Genomic DNA, 25,360 nt, shown 5'->3' with positions numbered 1-25,360 from the left:
CTCCCTCAGAAATTCAAGTAGAATAGATTACTTTATCAAATTTCAATAAAAGTAAAAGTCCCAGATTGATTTTTGGATATGCCGATCCCTTGCACAAAAACAAAATCTATGACAAACCTGAATCTCGTTACCTTAATATATACAATGACATGCAACCAAATATTCAATGGAAACATGCCCTTCTTAAAACTTGTTTATGGAAACTAAGCAGGCTTAAATACAAGTGAAGGTGGAAAACAATGGAGTTTAGTTCATCCATTTTAGGCTACAGAAGCATCAAAGGAATTTATGGCCTACCTCTAAAAGTGGGCTTCAGTTCTCATTTTATACTTGAATGACTCCAAGCTGCGGCGGCTCGGCTGGACGGGCAGCATCCCCGGAGAAAAGGAATGGGTGACGTTTTGGGTCGAGATCCTTCTCCGGAGATGTTACCTGGCCCGTCGTAGCGCCCCGTGTGCGTCCGCGCCAGTGGCCAGCGCTCGGCCCCCGCCGCTACCAAACCTCTCCTGCCGAGTCACAACATCCTCCATCAAGGAGCCATTGGACAGGGAGAGAGGCGTGGCCTGCGGTCCCCGGCCCACCGGGGGACGCCCCCCTCCCCCGGTGTCAAAGTTTGTTTCTTAAAAAGCAGATAGCAACAAAATTGTTAAAGGTAATCCATGGCAATCTTTAATTGATTCGTCAGACGGGAGTGGCAAAGATCTACAATGAGCACAAACGTTGCTCAGCGCTTCTCGGGCTCCACTCACAGAACAAAGGAATGATAGCACAATTATAATTTTTCTTATCAGTAAAGCACTCCTACCAAGTCTGAATATGGCATGACTGAAGGTTTTTATAGCCTTTCACAATATAGGAAAGCTGGGTTCAAATCAAGCTCATCCAATAACAATTTATTACTCATCTCTGGAACGTCAGCTATTTTTTCAATCTTGGCTTCTTTATGGCCTTGAAAGAAGCACATGTTATTACTGCAGGATTCCATCTTAATTTCTTTATTGAAAAGACAACCTGTCCTCCATATTGCGTTCCATATAATTTAGTCATTCAGTCATGGCACCGAGCCATTCTTTTGTTCTGCTAGACCATGCTTTTGTAGAAAAATGACCCCATTTTAGATCTGACAATTAGATTTGACTATTAGCTCTTTCATTCCCTCATTTTTATCAAACATGATAACATTCACAGTCCTCGGTAGGTACACACAATGGTCGCAAGTATTAGAACAATGATTAGCAGAATGATATAGCCATAATGTATCACAGTACCCCAACGTCCACCAAACCAAAGTTATGGCTACCAGTTGAATAGTACCCCAAAGTCCATCAAACCAATGGTATGGCAACCATTTCTCACTCTCTTCATTGACAACCATCCTGATGAAGTAGGGTCAATGGATCAGGTGCGACCTGTAGGCAGTGTAATCCTTTCAGCCGATATTCTGGTTGTGCCATAAAGTTCTCACCTGTCCGAGGGTGTTGCCAGTCTCTTCGTAGATCGTTGCACAGGTGAGGTGCTCCCCCCCTCTCATCCTGTGGTGGGGTTTATCACCTTGATCTAGACGCTAGCGTATCCGTGGGTTCTCTTCCCAGTAGGTTTGGTTGGCCTACTTTCACATCACCACGTAGTAGCAGCTGCTGGACTGGATGCCACAGACAAAGCCAACATAATTATGATCTGTGTTGACATAGAAGGTGCCACTGAAGTTTATGACGTTGAACTCCTCAAATCCGACAGTAAGGCCAGGGTCAGAGTTGGCGGTCTGAAGTAACTCCCTGCCCTTGTTGCGCACTACCCAGTTAGGAACGATCTGCATCGTACCCTTTGGAACTTCCTCAGGTCAGTCTCACTGATGGGGCTGTTCTCTGGGCATACGTCATGGATATCTGGGATGTTGTTGTCAAAGTCGTCCTTGTTGGCACCTCCTTTGCTGTCACCATTGACATCTGGTCAGGGTTGGGAACAAAACGGCAATTGACTTCTCATCAGAAACGCCATCACTGCCATCCTCATCACACTGATTACCCACCAGGTCTGAGTCATTGTCTTCCTGGATAGGGTTATGCATAGTCTCTTTCAAGATGATCTGTTTTAAAATGTTCAGCTTCTCCCCGTCTAGACCCTTGGTCATACGGTAGAGCTCAAAATGCTTCAAAATTGTTGATCAAATGTGGTTTGTCTTTCTGAAGTTGTGACCAAAGGCTTTGCACTACCTCCTGATCTGTAAAGATGTTCTTTCTTCTGTATGGATCAGCTTTACATGTCATTGGAGGCAGCGATCAATCAGAAACACCTTGTTACCCCTCCTGGGTGGGGGCAAAGTCTTTCACACACCTCTTCATGCTGCTCTTTTATATGTTTAAGTCAGTCAACTCCTTTGTAAACAGCACAGCAACCCTTATACTGACATCGATACATGGTGAGGAAATCTTCCCTTTCCAAGTTTGGTTTATGGCCATGTTTTTGTTCAGATTGTTTCTTCACATCCTTAATACTGCACTTCTTAACTGGTAACTTACACTTCTTCTTCCAATATGGTTCAAAAGACTCATCTGAATAACCATTCTAAACTTTTGTTTCTCTGTCATCTTCACTTGATAAATACCTTTCAGAAAGATCACTGGACTCCAATCCATCCACAACATCATTTCTTATAGAACAAGATGCTTCATTGCAGTTAACTGTTTTTCTTTTCACATCAAATGGTTGAGTTTCATCTTGTACCTGAACTTTTTCCCAAGAACCCTCTATATATTCAGGATCTGAGCACAAGAACATATCCTTCTTCAATGAGGATTCCGAGTTGTCCACATCCATTGACCGCGAAGTGCTTCCACTATATGTACAAGTGTGAAAGTATGCTAACATTGGGACAAGTTGATGCTTCGCAACATTATCACCCTCACCATTTTCAGCCACTGTTCCATTCCGAGACAAAAGGGTTATTGAACCACCCAGAACTTCCTCCATTGAGTCCTTATTTCTACTGGATGGGCACTGTCACCTCATTCAAAACAACGCTGCGACTTGAATGCATGCCCATATAACCATATAACAATTACAGCACGGAAACAGGCCATCTCGACCCTTCCAGTCCGTGCCGAACGTGTCCAGGATGTAACTGTGGCAAAGTGGAATCCTGCCTCACCACAACACCAACTAGCTTTTTGCCCTCTGTTATCAGTTCTGAACAGTCCTTCCAATTGCTAGGATTCTGCCCCATTGCAGACATTGGACTTTGTCTCTGGAACTGGTGTGTTATAATGCTCAGAACTATATTCTCCATACTAACCTTTCCCTTGCTCTACCCATTTAGGTGAACCTGACTGGATTGCATTTATTCATGTTAATTTGTTGTGTTTTACTGACATTGAAAATGGGTGCAAGATTCTTTAGACTGATCATTTAGCTGTTTAATAACTGTTAACTAGGTTCCTGCTTAATTAATGCTTCTATACTTAGCTGATTTGATTCAATTTCAATAGGTTTGTTTTAATCTGTATTCTGGGTCAAGGGACATATGAACATTCAAATTGTGAGCCTTCTCAAACCGCTTCTCACATTGGTCACAACCAAATTAAAGTTCGGCTTCTGCCTTGTGCTTGGTCATATGGTATTTCAAGGATGCTCTTTGCCTGCACCGGAAACCACAAACTTCACGATGTAAAGGTTTTGCTCCAGTATGGCTCATTGTTGAACTGACAGTTGTTTCCGTTGTTTGAAAGTCTGTCCACATTCATCACAAATGTAGTTTCTTTTCACAAACGAGTTGTTTCTTTCTCCCACGTTGTCCATCAGCATATGATGAAACCAGCATTCTTTTTCCTTCTCCATCAATGCCAACTGGCTGTCTGAACCGTCCCAACTCAGCTGCTCACTTTGATCCCGGCTGGGATTTAACTCAATCCAGTTCTGTGAGTTGCACTCCAAAATCAAGGCTTTTCAACCCCACAACCCGATTGCTCTCCTTCAGCTGCTGTGTGATGGAAGCGAGATGGTCATTTAAAGAACGGGCATTGGTGAGCACATTTCTCATCTGTTTCAGCTCGGAATGTAGCTCTGGGATAAGCTGCCACCTTCTTTTTGTTATTTCAAGAACCTGTGGTATTGGATCCATCTTGGTCAGTGTTATAAACGCAAGGACAGTCGTCAGCCTTATTCAGGACGTCTTGGTGCTGGGTTGTTTCCCCAAGTCCAGCCCATCTGGGCCAACCTCAGGATGAAAAGTAGGGTCAATAGCCCCATTGTCCTTACTTGGTTCTCCTCTATTTACAGTCAATCGTATCAGATGTCTCCAACGGGGGTAATCTTCAAACTTCACGGCGGTTGATGTCGTAGTAGCACCTGGTATAGTCCACTCCAACAGAGTCCCAATTTTGTCCGATCCCAGTAGTATGGTCTGTGTCTGTGTTCAACTGGCAGTGGCTTCTGCATATTCACCCCCTGTGAATGCAAGACTGACAAGGTTGTGCTTAATTGCTGTGCGTATGTAATTAATTCATTGCTGTGGTTATAACTAACTTCCACACTCTTTAGTGTCCTATTCATTCCCTCCACTAATCCAGAATTCTACGGGTGGTGGGGGATGTGAGATCACTCTTTAACTACCTATAAGGCAGACTCTTTGAAAATAGATCATTATTTTAAAAAAAATCCCAATTGTTCCAATCTATCTCCCCAAATTTACAATGTCAAATTAACAGATTTTGTTCTAAGATAAAGGCATCTCCAATCTCATCTGACACATCTACCTGAATGCTACGTGGCCATCATGGAATTCAGGTCTCTATTTGCACTCAATTCAAAAGATAAGAAATAGGAAGAAAGTATACTTAAAGTTAAGAGAAAACAAAGACTAAACAATTAATTTTCATAATTGCAAGCTCATGCAATGATATCCTATTTCATCTGACACGGACCATTTCATCAAAATAAGAATATATAAATATAGCCTGGGACTGAATGACAAGTATCCCGATGGCTTTGAGAGAAATGAAACATACACAGCAAAATCCCGAACACAGTAGTAGCTGCCAGTTTCTTGGCAACATAGTCACGAAAAAAAACAGTGAACTCTCTAGTTAGACACGAAACAGAACTTGGATTAGTGACAACTCAAAAGAACATGGAGATCCGTCTAATTAGATAAGAGCCAGAACTTGGATGAGTGATAACTTGAAAGAACATTTTAGAGTACTTTTTAGAGAGCTTTTGGATTTGTAACAAATACCACCCTTCGAACATTGAAAGAAAACTAGTACAAAACTAGTACAAAAACAGGCAAAATATACATCGGGTATCCAAGAGGAGTTAGCCAAAGTTTCGCAGCCCCTCACGCTTCCAAAATAAAATCACGCAAAACATTAGAGACGTCTCTCTATATTAACTTTACATCCCCCTCTTGTCTGACAAAAGCCGTTTTGTTTAAAACAGTCTTTGTTTCTGTGGGGATCAATTTGCAGAATTGATGCATAATTAGCAAGCTAGGAAATTCCACTGGGACTTTGTGAACGGGGATTGGTACGCTTTGCAAAAGTTGTCTTCTGTTGGAGTTGCTAATTTAAAATGAAAAAAGGAAGTAGTTTAACGTAATGGTGGGCGGGCTAATGTTCAAAATGGGAGTGGTCTGAGCTGCGATTGGACAGTGATCCAGATTGTGATTGCAATATTTAATTGCATTATTCTATACACAGGGTCACCATTGCCAGACATAGGGTCTCGAGAGGACCTCGAGAGGACTTACCAGTACCGGCTTTGTTCGCTGAACTCTTATCAGCACTTTCTTTCTCTGCCTTAGCCATTATCTCCTATTCCTCTGCCCACTGGCATTCCATCTGAAATACTTTCCATTCTTTTAAAAGTTCTGTCTTCATTCCACAATTCAATCCCTTTTTTACGAGCATAATCCATCCAACGCCTATCTCTGCCGACTACAACCAAATTTCAGTTTGTTTCTTAAAAAGTAGATAACAACAAAATTGGCAATCTTTAATTGATTCGTCAGACGGGAGTGGCAAAGATCTACAATGAGCACAAACATTGCTCAGTCAGGCTCCACTCAAATCAAGCTCATCCAATAACAAGTTATTACTTATCTCTGGAGCGTCAGCTATTTTTTTCAATCTTGGCTTCTTTATGGCTTTGAAAGAAGCACGTTATTACTGCAGGATTCCATCTTAATTTCTTTATTGAAAAGACAACCTGTCCTCCATATTGTGTTCCATATAATTTACAAAAAGTCACACAGACTTTGCATCGAGCCATTCTTTTGTTCTGCTAGACCATGCTTTTGTAGAAGAATGACCATTTTTGATTTGACTATTAGCTCCTTCACCGGAAGTCTGGCTGTAGCCGGTGCCGCGCCCCCCCTGTGCAGGCGGCCAAGCCCGGCCCGACACTTCCCGGCCATGGACGGGACACCCGGGGGAGAACAGGGAAGTCCCAGCAGCGGCTTGGCGGCACCCGCGACCAGACCCCATGGAGCTGGGCATGTGCCGGCGGAATACCGAACTCGCTTATAGGCCACAATCAAATAATCCATGATCTTCCTGAAGGCTCGAGGGCCATATGGCCTTCTCCCAATTCCCTTTATATGTTTTTAGAGTAACTTTGTTTTTCACATTATACACAATTCATACTAAAAGAGTGAGTGAACTGTTAGAATTATATTTAAGTTTGAAAGCTATCAGGGATAGGGTACATTGCACAATGCATCTATGGATTTCAAAGAAAAAGGCTAAGAACTGTTGATTGGGAATATCAAAGGGCAGTTAGGAAGTTACATTTCAAAGGCAACCCAATATAATAAAGGCATGTTTATTATTTTGAGCCACATTCAAAACTGAAAGACTATGGAAAATTAAAAACTTGGAAAGATATATTAGCCATAATTCTAGCACACAAATGGTTTCAATACAATTTCAAGAAATGGTTAACTACAAGAAAAAAACATGAAATCCATGTATTGAAACATAATCTGTGGTTGAAGCATAAGAAACCGTTCCTAACATCTTGTATTCAAAGCATTTATCCTGCTTATCTGTGGCATCATTCCATCAGAATCTCATTGCTGCTTTGAAGGAGAAATAATGACAATTCCTTCTGAGAAAATTTACAACACGGGAATTGCTTGCATGAGCTGGATAAAGCTATCCACCTAAATCCAGCATAAGGTCTATAGTCTTGGTCAGGGTTCTTCATGGAAACATCCAAATACTGTTTAAATGTGACAAGGGTTTCTGCCTCCACCGTCCTGTCAAACATAGAGTACGACCTCTTATCTCCCATAAATCAATCACTTTAAACCTCTGCCCCTTTTGTATCCAACCTCTTTGTTAAAGATGACAAGTTGCTCCTATCTACTGTCTTTTGGACCCTCAAAAGTCAGCCTCTTCTTTTTCAAATAAACCAACCCATACATCCCATTTTTTCCCACAAAGTTAAGATTTTCAGGGCCTGGAAACATGTTTGTAAATTGCCCCTGGTGACCAGACATATTTACAAGTGCTTAAGCCATGAGCACTTCAAGAAAGAAAATGTTAACCACAACATTTTCACTGACTTAAATATAGGGAAAGCTGTCTGTTACCCAGAAATATAGGTTTTTAAATTAACTGAATTTCATAAAATAATTAACTTCTCTTGCTTTCACAAACAAGAGAGACTGACAATAATCGGTGTTCAAAACTAAGACTACGTGCCAAAGCATTCAACAAGTAATAACAAAATAACATGAATGTTTGATCTGGCTTATTTCTATTACAGGCAACCATAAATACTGCAAATTGCAAGTGAACACAGTATATATAAAATATTAAAAAAGACATGGCAATAATTCCATGGACAAACCATTGAGCTAGAAGACATTACAATGGCCAGTGCCAAAATCTAGGTAAATTAACATAACATGCTCATAAACACAGGGTATGATTAGACACACAAAGCTGGAGTAATTCAGCGGGTCAAACAGCAACTCTGGAGAAAATAGGTGACGTTTCGGGTTAAGACCCTTTGCAGAATGAGTCAGGGGAATGGGAAATGAGAGATATAGACAGTGATTATAGAGAGATATAGAGCACATGAATGAAATATATGCAAAAAAGAAATGATAAAGGAAACAGGCCATTGTTAGCTGTGGGATAGGTGAGAATGAGTTAGACCATGAGGTCATACATGATGACTTTGAAGCCAGTACAACGATTTGGGTGGAAGATGAGTAAGAGGGGATGCAAAGGGTTATTTGAAGTTAGAGAAATCAATATTCATACCGCTGGGTTATAAGTTGCCGAAGCAAAATATGAAGTACTGTTCCTCCAATCTGCGGTTGGCCTCACTCTGACAATGGAGGAGGCCCAAGACAGAAAAGACAGTGTGGGAATGGGAAGGGGTATTAAAGTGTTTGGCAACCGGAAGATCAGGTAGGCCCAGGCAGATTGAACGAAGGTGTTCAGCGATATGATCGCCCAGTCTACATTTGGTCTCGCCAATGTACAAAAGTCCGCACCTTGAACAACAGATACAGTAGATGAGATTGGAGGAGGTTCAAGTGAACCTCTGCCTAACTTGAAAGGACTGTCAGGATCCCTGGAGAGTTGAGGGGGGTGCTATCAGGACAGATGTTGAATTGCCTGCGGAACATCTAAGAACATCTAACAGCTAAGGAACCGCTAGTCACATCTTCTCATCTCCACCCCTTGCGCAAGGCGGAAAGGGGTGGAGATGAGATGTAACTAGCGGTGACTAGAAGCAGACAAGCATCAGGTTAGACATTCCATCCATATCCACTTGAAAGCAGGGAATTATTAGCACTTTATGTTAACATCAGAACCTACCAGCTTGTGCTGCAGCAGAGCTGATGATAACTGGCGTCGATGCTACCAGCCTAACTGGTGTCCCTAATCCAGTCCTTGCGCCAGGACCCACCACCAATGTGCCAGTTTGATCATAGTATGCAGCTGGGGCTAGAACTTGATAACCTAAAGAGAGACAATTTGGTAAATAGAAAAATATCAACTGCCTACACTTCCTGTCCACAATTCAGAAAGCAACAGTTCTCAACTAATATCCTCACTGCTCTAAATTAGGTGCAACATTTAATTGCATTATTCAGATCTAGTACAAATGGTAATTCTAAGTGTTTAAAGAATTCTTAAATAATTAATTTCCTCTTGTCCATAAAATTACTCTTGGGCACTTAAATTGCATGTTATGTTGTTCGGATGCAGGATAATTTGCAAAATAAATGTGAAGAGTATTAAGAAGCAGTGGTATGACTATGACTGCTATGCATGCAACAGTTCCTCTCATTAAAAAAAGACAGAAACAATTTCTAACTGGAAACAAAATAATATAATGCAGTCTCTTCCCCCAGAGTAGGGGATTCACGGACTAGAGGGCTAGGTTTAAGGTGAGTGGAGAAAGATTTAATAGGAAGCTGAAGGGCAACTTTTTCCACAGAGGGTGGTAGGTATGTTCAATGAGCTGCCAGAGGAAGAGATAGGGAAAGATGCAATGTGGAAATTTAAAAAGCATTTGGATCGGCCAAATGCAAGCAAATGGGACGAGTTCAGGAAGCCACCTTGATCGTCAGGGATAAATTGGACTGAAATTTACATAAATTGACAAGCCCATCTACATAGTCCTCTTTCATATCTGTGTTTACATGTCATGCTCATGGGTCTTTTTTTTGCTAATACCTTCTAGCAATTGGACAGAAAAAAAGGCCTTGTCGATTCATAGCGACATACCATAAAGAAATAGGTCCTACATCCCATCTCATCCATTGATTTTTTTTGCCTATTTGTACTAATTCAATTAGGGTAGTATCCTTCTATGTCGTCCTATTTAACTGTTTATCTATATGCCTCTTAAATGTGCTATCTTATCGAATCACCTTGACTGGCAGTGTGTTCTAAATATGAACAATATGCTGTAAAAACATTACTCCTTAGATCCCCTTTCTTTACTCCTTAAAACACTGTTTTTGACACTCCGTTGCATGGGAAACAGATGTTGGCTATCCATAGCTCTCATTATCTTACATACAGTATGCTCCATAATGTTTGGGGCAAAGACCCACCATTTATTTATTTGCCTCTGTACTCCACAATTTGAGATTTATAATAGAAAAAAAAATCATATGCGGTTAAAGTGCACTTTGTCAGATTTTAATCAAGTCCATTTTTATACATGTAGAAATTACAGCTGTGTTTATACATAGGCCCCCTCGTTTGAGGGCACCATAATGTTTGGGACACAGCAATGTCATGTAAATGAAAGTAGTCATGTATATTATTTTTTTGCATATCCTTTCCATGCAAGACTGCTTGAAATCTGTGATTCATGGACATCACCAGTTGCTGGGTGTCTTCTCTGATGATGCTCTGCAAGGCCTGTATTGCAGCCATCTTTAGATTATGCTTGTTTTGGGGGCTAGTCCCCATCAGTTTTCTCTTCAGCATATAAAAGGCATACTCAATTGGGTTCAGATCGGGTGATTGACTTGGCCACGCAAGAATTGACAATTTTTTAGCTTTGAAAAACCCCTTTGTTGCTTTAGCAGTATGTTTGGTATCATTGCTACCTCTCACACTGCTTCCTCACCCAGTTTGACCTGGTCACCCCTACTGAAATCTCCAAACTCATCAGCTCTTCCAAACCCCACTACCTGCTCCCTCGACCCTCTCCCCACTCCCCTGCTGAAGTCCTGCCTCCCCGTTCTCTGCCCCTACCTCATTAATCTCTTCAACTTCTCATTGTCCCAAGGAATTGTCCCCTCTGCTTTCAAAACTGCTGCTGTCACAACAATCTTAAAAAAACCTGGTCTTGATGCCTCCTCTCTCATTAACTACTGCCCAATCTCAAACCTCCCCTTTCTTTCAAAAACCCTGGAGCGTATCGTCGCATCACAACTTCATTCCCACCTCCTCGCGTATTACCTATTCGAACCCCTCCAATCTGGATTTCGCCCCCTCCATAAGACAGAAACTGCTCTCCTCAAAGTCCTCAACGACCTCCTCACCTCTGCTGACACTGGTTCCCTCAACATCCTCATCCTCCTCGACCTGAGTGCGGCCTTCGATACTGTGAACCATAACATCCTGCTTACCAGACTTAAAGACCTTGGCATTGAAGGTTCTGCACTCAGCTGGCTCCGTTCCTACCTTTGCAACCGATCCCACTTCATCTCTCTCCATAACCACACCTCTGCTACAGCCACTGTCACTCAAGGCGTTCCCCAAGGCTCCGTTCTCGGTCCCCTCCTCTTCATCATCTACATCCTCCCCCTTGGTCATATACTCCGTCACTTCAAACTGGACTTCCATTGCTATGCTGATGACACCCAGATCTATCTCAGCACCAAGTCCCCCCACCACCATCTCCCAAATCAACTCCTGCCTGTCAGCCATCAAATCTTGGATGCACCTCAACTTCCTTAAATTAAACAGTAACAAAACAGAATTTCTCCTCATTGGCTCCAAATCAACACTTACCAAAATTAACAACCCCACTCTCACTATTGACGGCACCACTGTCTCCCCATCTCCTCAGGCCCGCAACCTTGGCGTGATCTTTGACTCAACCCTCTCCCTCGAGCCTCACATCCGCCATGTTGTCAAAACATCATTTTTTCACCTCTGCAACATTGCCAAAATCAGACCCTCTCTCACACCCCCCGCTGCTGAAAGACTCATCCATGCCTTCATCTCCTCCCAACTGGACTACCGTAACTCTCTTCTCTTTGGCATTAATTCCAGCAACATCAACCGACTCCAACTGGTCCAGAATGCAGCCGCCCGACTCATCACCCACACCAAATCCTGGCACCACATCACCCCAGTCCTCACAGAACTTCACTGGCTTCCCATTTCCCACCGGATCATCTACAAAATCCTGGTCCTCACCTACAAAGCTCTCAACCACTTGGCCCCCCCTTATCTCACCGACCTCCTCTCCCCCTACCAACCCTCACGGTCCCTCAGATCCATTTCAGCCGGTCTCCTCTCCATTCTGAAATCCAACCTCTGCTCTTTTGGAGCCTTCTCCAGGGCAGCCCCCAGGCTCTGGAACTCCCTCCCACAATTGATCCAAAATTCTGAGTCCCTCACCATCTTCCAGTCCCGCCTCAAGACCCATCTCTTCACCTCTGCATACCCTTAGTCCCATGTCCCCCTCCCCTTTGCATCTCTGTCTTACTGCTCTATTTTGTTTTGTTCTTGACTCACCATGTAAAGCGACTTTGAGTCCTTGAAAAGCGCTATACAAATAAAATGTATTATTATTATTATTGTCTTGCTGTAGAATGAACTGCTGGCTAATGAGTTTTGAGGCATTTGTTTGAACTTGAGTAGATAGGGGATGTGTCTATACACTTCAGAATTCATTATGCTACTACCATCAGCAGTTGTATCATCAATGAAGATAAGTGAGCCAATTTCTTCAGCAGCCATACATGCTCAGGCCATAACACCCCCACCACCATGTTTCACAGATGATGTGGCATGCTTTGGATCTTGAGCAATTCCTTCTCTCCTCCATACTTTGCTCTTGCCATCACTCTTATATAAGTTAATATTCGTCTCATCGGTCCACAAGATCTTTTTCCAGAACTGTGGTTGATCTTTTAAACACTTCTTGGTAAACTGTAACCTGGCCATCCTATTTTTGCAGCTAACCAGTGGTTTGCATCTTGCAGAATAGCCTCTGTATTTCTGTTCATGAAGTCTTCTATGGACAGTGATCATTGATAAATCCACACCTAACTCCTGAAGAGTATTTCTAATTTGTTGGACAGGTGTTTGGGGATATTTCTTTAATATAGAGAGAATTCTTCTGTCATCTGTTGTGGGGGTCTTCCTTGGCCTGTCAGCAGTCCCTTTGCGATTCATAAGTTCACCAGTGCTCTCTTTCTTCTTAATGATGTTACAAACAGTTGATTTTGGTAAGCCTAACATTTTTATTCTTGTTTCTCAGTCTCAGGAAACTAAGCCGAGCTAGCTTTGTTAACAACAGGCGCTTGGACTTCCAACAAACACCCACTTACGGCGTAAAGCTGGACAGGTCGCTTACATTTCGTCAACACCTGGCTGATCTCCGTGACAAGGTCATGGCATGTAGCGGCCTCATCAGACGCCTGGCAGGTAAAAGTTGGGGAGCCAGACCATCAATTCTCCGCACCTCTGCCTTAGCTCTTGTGTATGCCCCAGTTGAGTACTGCACACCCGTATGGAGGAGAAGTAGACATACTGGCCTGGTAGACATGAGCCTGAACAGCACCTTGCGCACCATCACTGGGTGCCTTCAACCTACTCCAGTCGACCAGCTCCCTATACTTGCATGCATTCCGCCTGCAGGGGTCCGAAGGCAAACAGCAACTCTGGCAATATCTTGTCATGTCATGGACCCAGATCACCTCCTCCATCAGGCTATCAGCAGAGAGCAGAGGCCACCCCGACTGAAGTCCCGTCACCCCTTTGCTCCACATGGAAAACAACTCCTAACATCCACCCAGCCAACTGAGACAAAAGCACCCTGGATAGCCACAAAGTGGTCACAGGAGTGGAAGGCAACCTCATCTCCATTACACAGCTACATCTCTTCACCAGATAAAAGCTGTCCAGGGTCTGACCTCACCAGAGGAGCATGGGTGGAGCTCAACAGACTTGGTACTGGAGTTGGGCGTTTCAATGCCAATGTGTGGAGATGGGGACTCAGCCAGAGCCCAGCCTGTGAATGCGGAGCAGAACAACAGACAGCCAACCATGTCATCCCTGGGTGCCCGCTCTACCACCCACCAAATGGAGCTCAGTGACACAGAGACAACAACCTGGCTGCTCAACACCCGGCTTGAGATCTAACTATTCCTTTGGTTTATGTTTCATTCGCAGGAAGAAGAAGTCTCATAATGGCTGTTTTGACTTTCATTGGCACAACTTTGGTCCTCATGTTGCTAAATAGCCAAAAAAAGTGTCCAAAGGGGATGGAAAGATTGGAGGAAAGACTAGGTGCTGAGAGCTCTCTTATACCTGCATTAAGGAGGCAATTAACCTGAACAATTACAAACACCTGTGAAGCAATGTGTCCCAAACATTACGATGCACTGAAATGGGGGGGGGGGGGGGAGGACTATGAATAAACACAGCTGCAATTTCTACATGGTGAAAGCAAAATGTATAAAAATGGCCTTTATTAAAGATGATTTTTTTCTATTACAAATCTCAAATTGTGGAGTACAGAGGCAAATAAATAAATGATGGATATTTGTCCCAAACATTATGGAGGGCACTGTAAATCTATCAGATCACCCCTTAGTCTCCTTCACTGAGGGAAACTGCACTCTTCCAGGAATACTCCAGTCAGTCATGATAGAGAGAAATGCAAATGTTTCAACTAGCTTGCCTCTCCAAAAACAATGCAACAAATGCATATACCTGGCAATCCTGTAGCAAGGCCTTGACTGAAGGCAAGAGCTGAATTGGTTGCAGCAGCTGCTGCCATTGAGTCAGCTTGTTGACCCTGCTGACCCTGATTTGGAGTTAGTGGGCGCTGATTGCCACCTCGTAGAACCTACAAATAATGTAGAAAAATTAATTAATATTTTACTATTTTCATGATACATATCAGCCAGCTAAACTCATGAATAAATAGATTCTCAGCACCAAAAGTCAATTACTTGGGTATGCTCTGTCACTAGTCTTAAAATGTTGAGGTTAAAAAAAAAACAATACAATTTGTGCCACACATCTCCAGAGATCCAGATTTGATCCTAGCTTTTCAGTGTTGTCCTTACAGAGCCCGCATATTCTTCTTGTGACTGGGTGGGTTTCCAGGGCCTTGGCAAAGATGGGATGATTGATTTGTGAATTGGCATCCATAAAATGTGACTAGTGAGAGTGGGTGGGAGGAAAATGAAATGATTGGTTGGGGGACGACGACTCTATGCTAATGTAAAAGTAAAAATAGGTATTTGTGTGGAGTGGTGCTTGAAGATCAATTGGTTAGGCTGAAAGGCCGGTTCTTTTGCGGGTTCATCATGACAAAATCAACAAAAACGTGTCATCCAGTATCTAATTAAATTTGTCTGGAAAAATATAAAGAATTCAGTACAACACTACAGCATTTAAAGTAATTATTTTATTAGAAGGGAGTACTAGACCTTGAAATTAATTGGAAACACATACTTGTTGTCCTTGCTGTGCCTGTGATGCAGCCTGCTGGTTAGCAGAATTATTTGCAGCTGCTGCAGCTGCTTGCTGTTGGAACAGATTTGCTGGATACACACCCCATGGAACTCCATAATACTGAGGTGGGACAACTGTAGGACCTAGCACAAAGACACGCAGTGGTGAGTCAGCCATGTTCACTGGTCTTTTTTCAGCTTCCACTGGAATAAATTGTTCACAAATGCTATTGGAATTACTCTAACATTTTCTTTACTGTTATTGCCCCTTTAAACATCTATCTTCTAAACTCATGTTTCAATATGCCCTGGTCATCTGAAACTTTATTCAACCGTCCTCTCCTGTGTGTATGCTGCTATCACGTAATTACCAATCCTGCACTGCCTATTTTGGCGCAACGTTTCCATTTATATTAGGTTATTAGTTACTGAAATGATGAGCACTCCAAATCTGCCAGTAATGTGATCTTTTGAATTACTAGCATTTTCCACCCTGCAATCACATAACATTTCAAACTTTTTTAATAATTGGAACTAAATTGAGAAAAAATATTGCAGGTGAATGGAAATGGATTGGGAAAGAGGAAAGGATTTAGAAAAATTATTTTAACATGAATGAATGTGGTTGAATATCTAGATCGAAAATTAGAAAACCCGTGCCAAGGATTGAGCCAAAGTGGCAAATATTAAGTATATCAGGAATACATCTGCTGCTGGAGGTGTTGAATTTCACATACTATGGTAAACATCAACTGTCTGCTCTCTGAGGACTCAAAAGATCACATTCATTATTCACAGCATTTGTTATAAAATCAATAAATCAATGGCACAAATTGTGAAAAATTGGTTTGCTATAAAAACCATTACTGAGATAAGGTTATTTGATAGCCAAGATTTTGGAAATAATTATTCTAGGCTACTTGATATTTAGAAAAGAGAGAGAATGGAAACTGGTTTGGTGTGAGACATCTGATCCTCATAATGAAGAAAGACAAAGTAGCAACGATAGCTCTTACCTTAGAAAGGAGACAAGTAAAATGAGCACGAATCACGACAGAGTTGAAGAGAGTTCAAAACCATTGGCTATTTAATAGCAGCTATATCAGGGGACTGTTATTCCATTAATACAAAGATTTAGGGGGGTCAAGGAAAGAGCGTTCACGTCGCGGCCCTGTTTCCTCCCATCTTTCCCCCACCACACACAAGAAGCCTCTGCAGCCCGTCCGCGTTTTTATTATTTTTTGTCTATGTTTCTATGTAGTTTTTGTTATTTTATGTTGGGGTGTGTGTGTGGGGGCAACTTTTAAATCTCTCCCTGCACGGGAGACCCGACCTTTTCTTGTCGGGTCTCCGTTGTCGTTGGGGCTGCAATGAGGAGCGGCCTCCAACAGAAGAAGACCGGGGACCCTGGTGCCGACGACTGACCGTCACCGTCGCGGAGCTGGCTGAGTCTGGAGCGGGTGGAGCGGTGGTGGAGCGCTGCTGCGGGTCTGCGGACGGCGGCACCGGGAGCCCGCGGGTCCCTGGAGGGAGACCGCTTTTCAGGGCTCCTGCAACGGCGACTTTTCCACCTGAGTTGAGGGGTCGAAGAGCTCCTGGAGCGGGGCTTGACATCACCGCCCCGCGCGGCTTGGAATGGCCCCGGGACTTTGCGAGCGCACGCCGGGGGCTCCAACATCAAGAACCCGGTGTGCGATCTTGCACCACTCGGCGTGGCTTTAATGGCCGCGGGACAATCGCCATCGCCAGCCGGGGGCTTTGACATCGGGGGGGGGGGGGGGGGGGGGGGAGTGGGGGGGGAGAGTTAAGTTTTTTTTTTGCCATCCATCACAGCAATGTGATGGATGTTTATGTAAAATGTAAATTATGTTCTGTCTTGGGTCTATTTGTTTGTAATGTATGGCTGCAGAAACGGCATTTCGTTTGGACCTCAAGGGGTCCAAATGACAATTAAATTGACTCTTGACTCTTGAAGCGCAACACAGACACCATTGTATGCAGATGCCGAGAAGCGTGTTCAGCTCTGGTGTGGACTCGATAAGATTTAGTAGTAAAAACAAAACAATATCACAGAGCCTTGAATTTTTACATTAACTACAAATGAAAACAAGTTCAGTCCAAGCATTCAGAGGCTTACTGGAAGCCCACCTCATGAGATCAACAAGAGAAATAGCTATTTGAGAGAAATGATTGATCAGCAACCTCAGAATGTGATTCGCTGGAGAAAACAGGTTTATAGCACTATCAAAGGTAACGTAGAAGGCCACATTTGGCATTTAATTATCAAAGAACGCCCCAAAAAAAACAATATATAGAAAATAAAAAGTGCAATAGTATATGTTATGGAAAATTATGGTGTGGGGCATGGCAAGCTATAATGGGGAAAAATAAAAGTGTTTTCAAATCCTGAACTGATTGACAGATTTGAAATGCCTTTAGTTAGTTCCACCTCCGGACTCCACAAAGAACCCTCTAGAGCATGATGATTGCTGGGACTCCCTTGCATTAGTCTCAGTTAGATCTGGCACAAATTTTAAAAATCGCCAATTTTAACATGGATTCTACAGCAGAAAAAAACAAAGTAAAGAAGGAACGATCCATTAAAACTATTTTGCTTCAATCCAACTCTTAATTAGCTTGTATCAAATAAAGGCTAATTAAAAAAAAAAAAATAAATGTTTTAGCTCATTTTGTGACATTTAAAAATCCTTATAATATTATCATTGGAGACATATAATTTATGACAGTCCTTTGCATTCAGATCTGGAAATAATGAGTGTGGGGGAACAAAATAGCAATTCCAAATAAAATGGGATAGACCAGGATTCACCCCAAGATAGACCAGGATTCACCCCAATACTTAATAGTTGCAACTTAAATGTACAAGACTGAATTGCAGAGCAGATGTGAGGTATATAATGGCCTACATCCATTCTTATTCATATCATCAATAATCCATTTTGTATTCAAAACAGAATGCATAGCATATCACCGTTGCCTCATATTAAGCCATGCTGTTTACCCACGCATGTCCCAACCTCTCCATGCAGTCTCGCCTCAATGGTAAGTGATTGGAACTGGAAATATTTAGCACATTTTCCTCACCAAAGCCCAGGCTATGCATCCACACTGTCAATGTGGCTCAAAGCAGTTAGTTCAAATGCAAATCATGAGCTATATGGAAGTGCACTGAATCAAATGGCTGCCTTTTACTTCTTCAAAAGCCATCAAGAGAGACCTATATAATCTTATTTAGTCCTTTAATATTTAATGTAATCTGGTTGATCACCTGCTAACGTAGCTGCTGCAGCCAGTCCTGCTGCAGTATATGGATCAGTGCCTGGCGGAGCTGCGCTGATTATGTATGGGTTTGGCATAAAGGCAGCTGGAGCAAGACCTGCTGAAAATACACCTGCTTTTTAAGACAAAAATATTAATTACTCACTCTATTCAAAACAATTCACAAAACACATTTTTGAACATGTTCACCCTTCATCCCTGCTGACAAACACTCTCCTCCCCCCAACAAAAAATCTAAATAACTCCTCTCAGCGGTATGTCTGATTTACCTATAGCACGCGCAACAATAACACGAGTTGCAACACCAGTGCTGATAAGGTTGTGTAGATATTAAACAGTATGTGAGGGAGGTTAACGCAGTGGGACTGCCAATTGCAGAATTTCTGGGAAGGGCTTCATAGTCCATTGAACAATCATTTAAAAATGCGCTGCGTCCTGCTGCCATTCCACCCAATTATTTCAAACATTAGTTCCAGCACTTGAGGTTACATATACAAGATGTTCAAATAATCCTTTGTAACCACATAGGTGTGAGAATGAGAATGTTATTGGACATGCCTACTAAGATGTGCCTAATTCATTTTATTCTCAGGTAAGAAATCAAGCGGCAAGTGAGATTCCATACCAAAGTAGTTAAGCATTCTTGCTTCCACAATTTCTACTGCTGATATCACGCTGCATATTCTACACCCCCCCACCCCAACAGAGTGTAGAGATGGTCAAAGTCTGTCCATAATAGTTTATGGTAGTGTCTGTGCTTCACATAAACCTTCCTTCATTCGTCTTGGTCTAAGTCATAACGTTCCAGTTTTCTCCTCGCTCTATGGGTTCAGTCTTCTAATAAACATTATTTGACATTCTAAACGATCAATATGAACAAGGTAGACAAAAATGCTGGAGAAACTCAGCGGGTGAGGCAGCATCTAGGGAGCGATAGAAATGGGCAACGTTTCGGGTCGAGACCGTTCTTCAGACTGATGTGAAGGTGGGGGAAGAAGAAAGGAAGAGGCAGAGACAGTGGGCTGAGGGAGAGCAGAAAAGGGGAGGAGAAAGCAGGGACCACCTGAAATTAGAGAAGTGAATGTTCATACTGCTGGGGTGTAAACTGCCCAAGCGAAATATGAGGTGCCACTCAATCAATTTACGGTGGTCCTCACTCTGGCCATGGAGGAGGCCCAGGACAGAAAGGTCGGTTTCGGAATGGGAGGGAGCCAGGAAGATAATCAAAAGGGACTTATTTTTCACCCAGACTTGCTTTCACCAAGGTTAAAGTATTTAACCTTTCATTTTACTTTACCCAATCATATATTGATTAGATATCTTATACTTGCTCCTTACCTATATGTGGCTGCTGGCTTGCTGCCAGGGCATACTGCTGCTGTTGGGCTGCAGTCAGCTGCTGTACTGTCAGTGCATTTTGTCGTTGGAAGAGCTGCAATGCACAATTACAAAATGAATGTGGAGCACCACAGCAAAGCACTCATATATTTTACCTTACAGTTTCTTCAAGAATTACACATAACAGCAGAGAAGGAAGAATGACAAAAGAAAATAAATATTTTGATCACCATTCTAATACACTCCTACAAGTATCTTGTAAAACAGCATTCAAGATAATTAACTATAACAGAATAATTTAGTCACAAATTGTGGGCAAAAGCTCAATTTGAATGCAACCTGACTTGTTGCGAGTTGGAGAAATTTATTAGCCTGCTTCCAGTATGTCTGCTGTTAGTAAGTGACTATAGATGATTGTCAGAAACCACTCATTGTGTGATAGTATTTTGCAATTTTAAGTAATAATGTTAACAAACGTTCATTATTTTAGTTTCACAACATAACTGGAATGAACACATCTTAAAAATATTACTGGGTTCAAATGCTTTCTCAATCATACTCCAAAAACGGGTTCTCCAACTATTACCCGAGTGAAAACGTCCTCTCTCAAATCCCCTGTAAATCTTCTACTCCTGATCTTAAACCGGTCTCTGGTTTTACACACCTCTGCTTTGCACAGCAAATTCACGGCAGTTATCTAATCTGTGTCCCTCAATTTTGTATACCTCAATCAGTCTCCCTCAATATCATCTGTTCCGCCCCCGCCCATTTAGTCTCTCCGCATACTTGAAATGCTCGATACCACGCATCATCCTGATATTCCGTAGACTCATTATCGCAAGTCCTACCGAACTCAATTAAGTGTCATGAGTAGAGCCAGGATGTTTAGGCACTAAAAAAACACTGAAATAGGCAGGCAAAACGGCATAATAAAATTACAAAAAAGGCATGAAAAGGCAGTTATTGACCAAAAAAGGCACCAAAAATATGGTTTAAAATGATAATATAAAGGTATACTACATTAAATGACCACAGTTGCCTGGTTGCACATAATTACTAGCATTTTATTCATATTATCACGTGTTAAACCATGCCGTTTGCCAGACAGAATATGCTTCAGTTGTGAAAAACCTCTTTCTACCTCAGCTAAGGTCACTGGTGCAAACCCAAAAGAAGCTACAGACTCTATATTCATGTTGATATATTGTGCATTACAACTACCTTCGAGAACTTTAGCTAGGTTTTGTATTTCTTCAAGATCTTTGTTAGCTAAAATCCCTCTCTCACACATTTTCCTTGTATTTCTTTACCTACATCGCCAGCTTTACGAATATCGACAGTTACTTTGTAGAAAACCTGCAAGTTATTCACTAATTTTTGCCATGTTTCTCAAGGGAAGTTTGCAAAATTGGAAGTAATAAACACAAGATCACGGTGGAGGGACTTTTCCTACATGATTTCACTGACAATCCTGACTGCAGCAGATTCTTCTTCTTCAAAACAGTTGACAATGTATTTTATCTTTTCAAAACTTGCAGCATAGTAGAGTACAGCAGAGAGCCATGTACCCCACCTAGTCAAAACGGGCTGAGGACGTAGCGGAATCTCGTGCGCCATTTCCTTGAATAACTGCACACGTGACGGTGCTTTGAGGAAGATTTTCTTGACATTGGAAACTAGGCGATCGACATTTGGATACAAGCTACGTATGTGCTTGGCAATTCTATGAAGTCATTGAGCTAAGCATGTCAAATGCAACATTTTGGGGAATAAAACTTTTAAGTCACAAACAGAAGAACATTCTCGTGTTTTATACCTTACAGACAAGTGAAGATGTAAACAACTGAGCAATAGTTGAAGTTTGACTTCTCCAATACTTCCGATGTCAACAAATACTCCTTTGATGGTTGACCTGCCTCCAGTGTACCGATGACCACATTGGCAACATATCTCCCCACAGCATCGGTTGGCTCGTTTATTGAGATCCATATTTTGTCACATGCAATTTCATCTCTAATTTTCAGTACAACAATGTTGAAGTTGCTGTCAACATAATTTTTTCGTAATGATGACTCGCTTGGTATATGTTCCTCTGTGTATTTCCACAGTGGAATTCCAGCATCAATGAATGCCTTGCACAGATCACTCGAAAACTCAGATTTGTGACAGGAGCCAGCAGTAAATAAGTGAGGAGACAAGCTTGGGTAGTCTCCACCCCAGCGATATCAACATTGACTTCTCTAATTTTAGATAGCCCTTGTCTTCTCCCCCCTCCCCCTTCCCAACTCTCCTTCTAGTCCTACTGTCTCCACCTCTTCCTTTCTCTCCTCCCCCCCCCCCCCCCCCATATCAGTCTGAAGAAGGGTCTTGAACCGAAACATCGCCTATTCCTACTCTCCATAGATGCTGCCCACTCGCTGAGTTTCTCCAGCATTTTTTGTCTCCCTTCAATTTTTCCAGCATCTGCAGTTCTTTCTTAAATAGATCTTGGAGAAGATTGAACCAGCGTGCAGCAGCACGAACGAATGAATGACTGACGGTTGTGCCCCCCGTTTCGCCCCGGTGGCGGAAGTTTTCTTGTAAGTTATACTATGTTAACACGTTAATAATAACATTAATATTAACATGTTAACATAGAAAACATCATTGTAATCACAGTACAACTAGAGAAAATAGCACGACCTTTTAGCAAAACTGCAAAAAAAGGCTGATTTAGGCACTCGATTGTGAAAAAGGCATTATCCTGGTGAAATCGTCAAAAAAGGCATGAAAAGGCAATTATGGCATTTAAGGGAAAATCCTGGCTCTAGTCATGAGTTTTTGGGTAATTATCACAATGGTTCACAATGTTAAAATTAACAAAATCAATTCGTAAAGTCATCCAAAAATACTGTAAGTGTAATTTCACAATTTAGTGATACTCTCTGTGAAGTTATAACCATGATCTGACATAGATTATCTGAAACAAATAAATGCTTTGAAATAATATTTGTTTCTGTTTTAAATTGTTTGAACATGAAATAAATATATTACATACACATACATTTTGGAATGAGAAAAAGATAAAATTGAAGTCAGAAGCTACTTCAGATGTAATGTAGTTGAAGACAGAATCAATATGTAAATTATATCTACATATTTCATCTCAGTTATCAACTGATTTCAAATAATGAATGCTATCCAATAACAAATTCAAATATGGAAGTTCCAAAGTGCATCATGTTTAGTTGTATAAAATCTCCTCGATCCACCTTTTTCTCAGTAAGCCATTCTTGTTATCTTTCTTCTTTGCAATTACTATTGGTATCCATTTTGCAAATTCTGACCGCTAACCCATCATTGCCGTGACAGATCTCGTAATAAAAATCATTGAATCACTGTGAGAAATTGGTTTTCTTTTTAAAATTTGCATAGATTCAATCTTCTTGATAAAACTTTATCAAATTAGTGTTATTTTTGTCAGCTTCCCAATCTGACATTTCTGACTGCCAAACCAATTCTGATACAGTCCTCACCACTTTGACACAAAATTAACCCAGAACGAACATCTTTATTGTAAAACTTCATAACTGTAGTTTCTGCATTAACTGTTTCAGATAATTAGACACTGGATATACATCAGACAATGCGGAAGGAAAATAAACCGAAAAAGTGCAAAAGGTTACTAGGAAAAACAAAAATGCCCAGTGCATAAATGCCCCGCCGGGCTGCAGCTGCGGACTGGGAATGCGGCCAGAGGCCTTTATTAAGGCACCGCGGTCTCAATGCCTGGATGGCCGCAGAGATGCCCAGGCCTCGTGGGTCGGAGCCCGGGTCGGCAGAGCGGACGACAGATCACTCGACTTGGGCTACGGTCGGCACCACAGAGACCTCAGGAGAGGACCTGGCAGCGTTGTGGAGAGGTCGGTGCGGCCTCGCGGCAGTGGGGCCTCGGCAAAGCAAAGAATTTCACTGTGCCTTGTCACATGTGACAATAAAGTATTTCATCCATCCAAGAAAGAAAGGTTATTATTTTATGCTATTTCCATCATATTCTGAAGGGAATGAGCACAAAACTGTTCACCGATACTGACGTTACCCATGCCAAATGGGTCATTTCCAAATTTCCTACATACTCAGTTTATGTAGAAATGAAATTAGTCGCTGATTAATATTTGTGATCCCAATTCTTCCAATGCGACAGTTACTGAGACAATCTGAAATCAATGAACACTCTGGGAGCTTTGCAAAGTGTGAGCTCATAATAACAAATACAAAGACGAGGCAACGTAATAATGCGAAGACCATGTGTGAAGTTGGACACTTGAAAGGAATGCACTAAATGAATATCATAAATAAATGAAAGTTGCAAAGCAAATAAATAGCTTGTGAATTCAGTAAATTAAGCAACTGAAATGCTGACAGGAGAATTTGTGTAAGTTTTCCTGCCTTGTAATTCACAGAATCAATTGCACAAAAGGTTGTATGATCCATTGTAAAAGTGATGATTCTTTGAAAGAGTTCTCCAATTAGTCCAATGCATATTGACCCAGTAACTATTTCCCCTTTTCAAGCATGTATCTACTGTTTTGCGTTACAATGACTTGATTTATGAAAGCACCACGCTGTCTGGTTCTTTTGACAAATACAATAACTTTTTTCCCTCTGATTACCTATCTTTCTGCATGAAACAATTCCATTTGTTCACTTTGATGAAAACCACAAATTGCAATTTTTAATAACCTGAATTGAATGAATGCCCTGGCATAGCAAAAAATGCGAAAGAAAATTAAAATGAGCAAAAACACCAAACATGACGATGCCACATTATGATTTATGAATATCAAAACTGTAGAGAATGGGAAAAAATGTGGCTTCAAGTAAACTTTAAACAATGCAAGCCATTTCTGTCCAAATTAAAATCAAGGCATGATGCACGTTGAGCAAAAATCCTGAAACCTTCTATCTTTCACAATTATCTAGCATAAAATTGTGATCTGAAAATTGTGATCTGAAAATAGTGTTCTGAAAATTGGTATTAGCGGACAACTGTATATAATAAGGATTGTTATGGGAGCTGTTAGTACACTAAACAATTATTATACGAGTTTTCTGTTTATTTTGCTAGTTATAGATTATGCCTAGATATAGGCTAAAATTCTACAATTCCAGTCGATAAAACAACAGCTTCAGATGGAACTTTAAGGGGAGCAATGAGTTTATATTTTGCCCTGTTGCTTACAATCTTAACTTTCATTGTTTTTAAGAGAAAAACCCTAGCCTCTTTCATTTCTGCATTACAGGATGCTATTCCAGTAAATCTCTTCTCAACTGTAGAAAGAGTATAGTACTTACTTAACATTGTACCTAAATTCCACTACCTTTAATACATTGAATATTGCAGGTACATGCTGGATTTGTTTAGCTCAACTAATAATGCTTGTTTAAAGCTCCAAGTGATATTCAAAATAGTTTCTTTCACTTTCTATGATAACACAGCCTTAACTTATATGTATTAAGCAAATTTCGAAATCAGCAATGCAAGATGACTGTGAAGAAAACATA

At 41.5% G+C, this 25,360-nt stretch overlaps 1 protein-coding gene across 6 annotated transcripts in view; it reads right to left on the bottom strand.

Moving 5' to 3' along the window:
• Positions 1-25,360, bottom strand: part of LOC129697135 (pumilio homolog 2-like) — a 98,745-nt gene that overhangs the window by 24,821 nt on the left and 48,564 nt on the right. For 3 of the 6 annotated variants that reach the window (XM_055635382.1, XM_055635386.1, XM_055635385.1), the window contains 5 exons: positions 19,817-19,910; positions 18,468-18,590; positions 15,180-15,322; positions 14,430-14,565; positions 8,832-8,975 (listed from right to left, as the gene is read on the bottom strand). In XM_055635382.1, the coding sequence (XP_055491357.1) occupies positions 8,832-8,975; positions 14,430-14,565; positions 15,180-15,322; positions 18,468-18,590; positions 19,817-19,910 (640 nt within the window). Of the gene's footprint in view, positions 1-8,831; positions 8,976-14,429; positions 14,566-15,179; positions 15,323-18,467; positions 18,594-19,816; positions 19,911-25,360 lie in introns of all 6 variants that reach the window. The other 3 variants (XM_055635381.1, XM_055635383.1, XM_055635384.1) reach the window with 1 other exon arrangement.

This window comes from Leucoraja erinacea, chromosome 5 (assembly GCF_028641065.1).
Source record: "Leucoraja erinacea ecotype New England chromosome 5, Leri_hhj_1, whole genome shotgun sequence".
Classification (NCBI taxonomy): Eukaryota; Metazoa; Chordata; class Chondrichthyes; order Rajiformes; family Rajidae; genus Leucoraja; species Leucoraja erinaceus.
The sequence above is the reverse complement of the archived record's forward strand: the minus strand, read 5'-3'. Positions and strand labels throughout refer to the sequence as shown.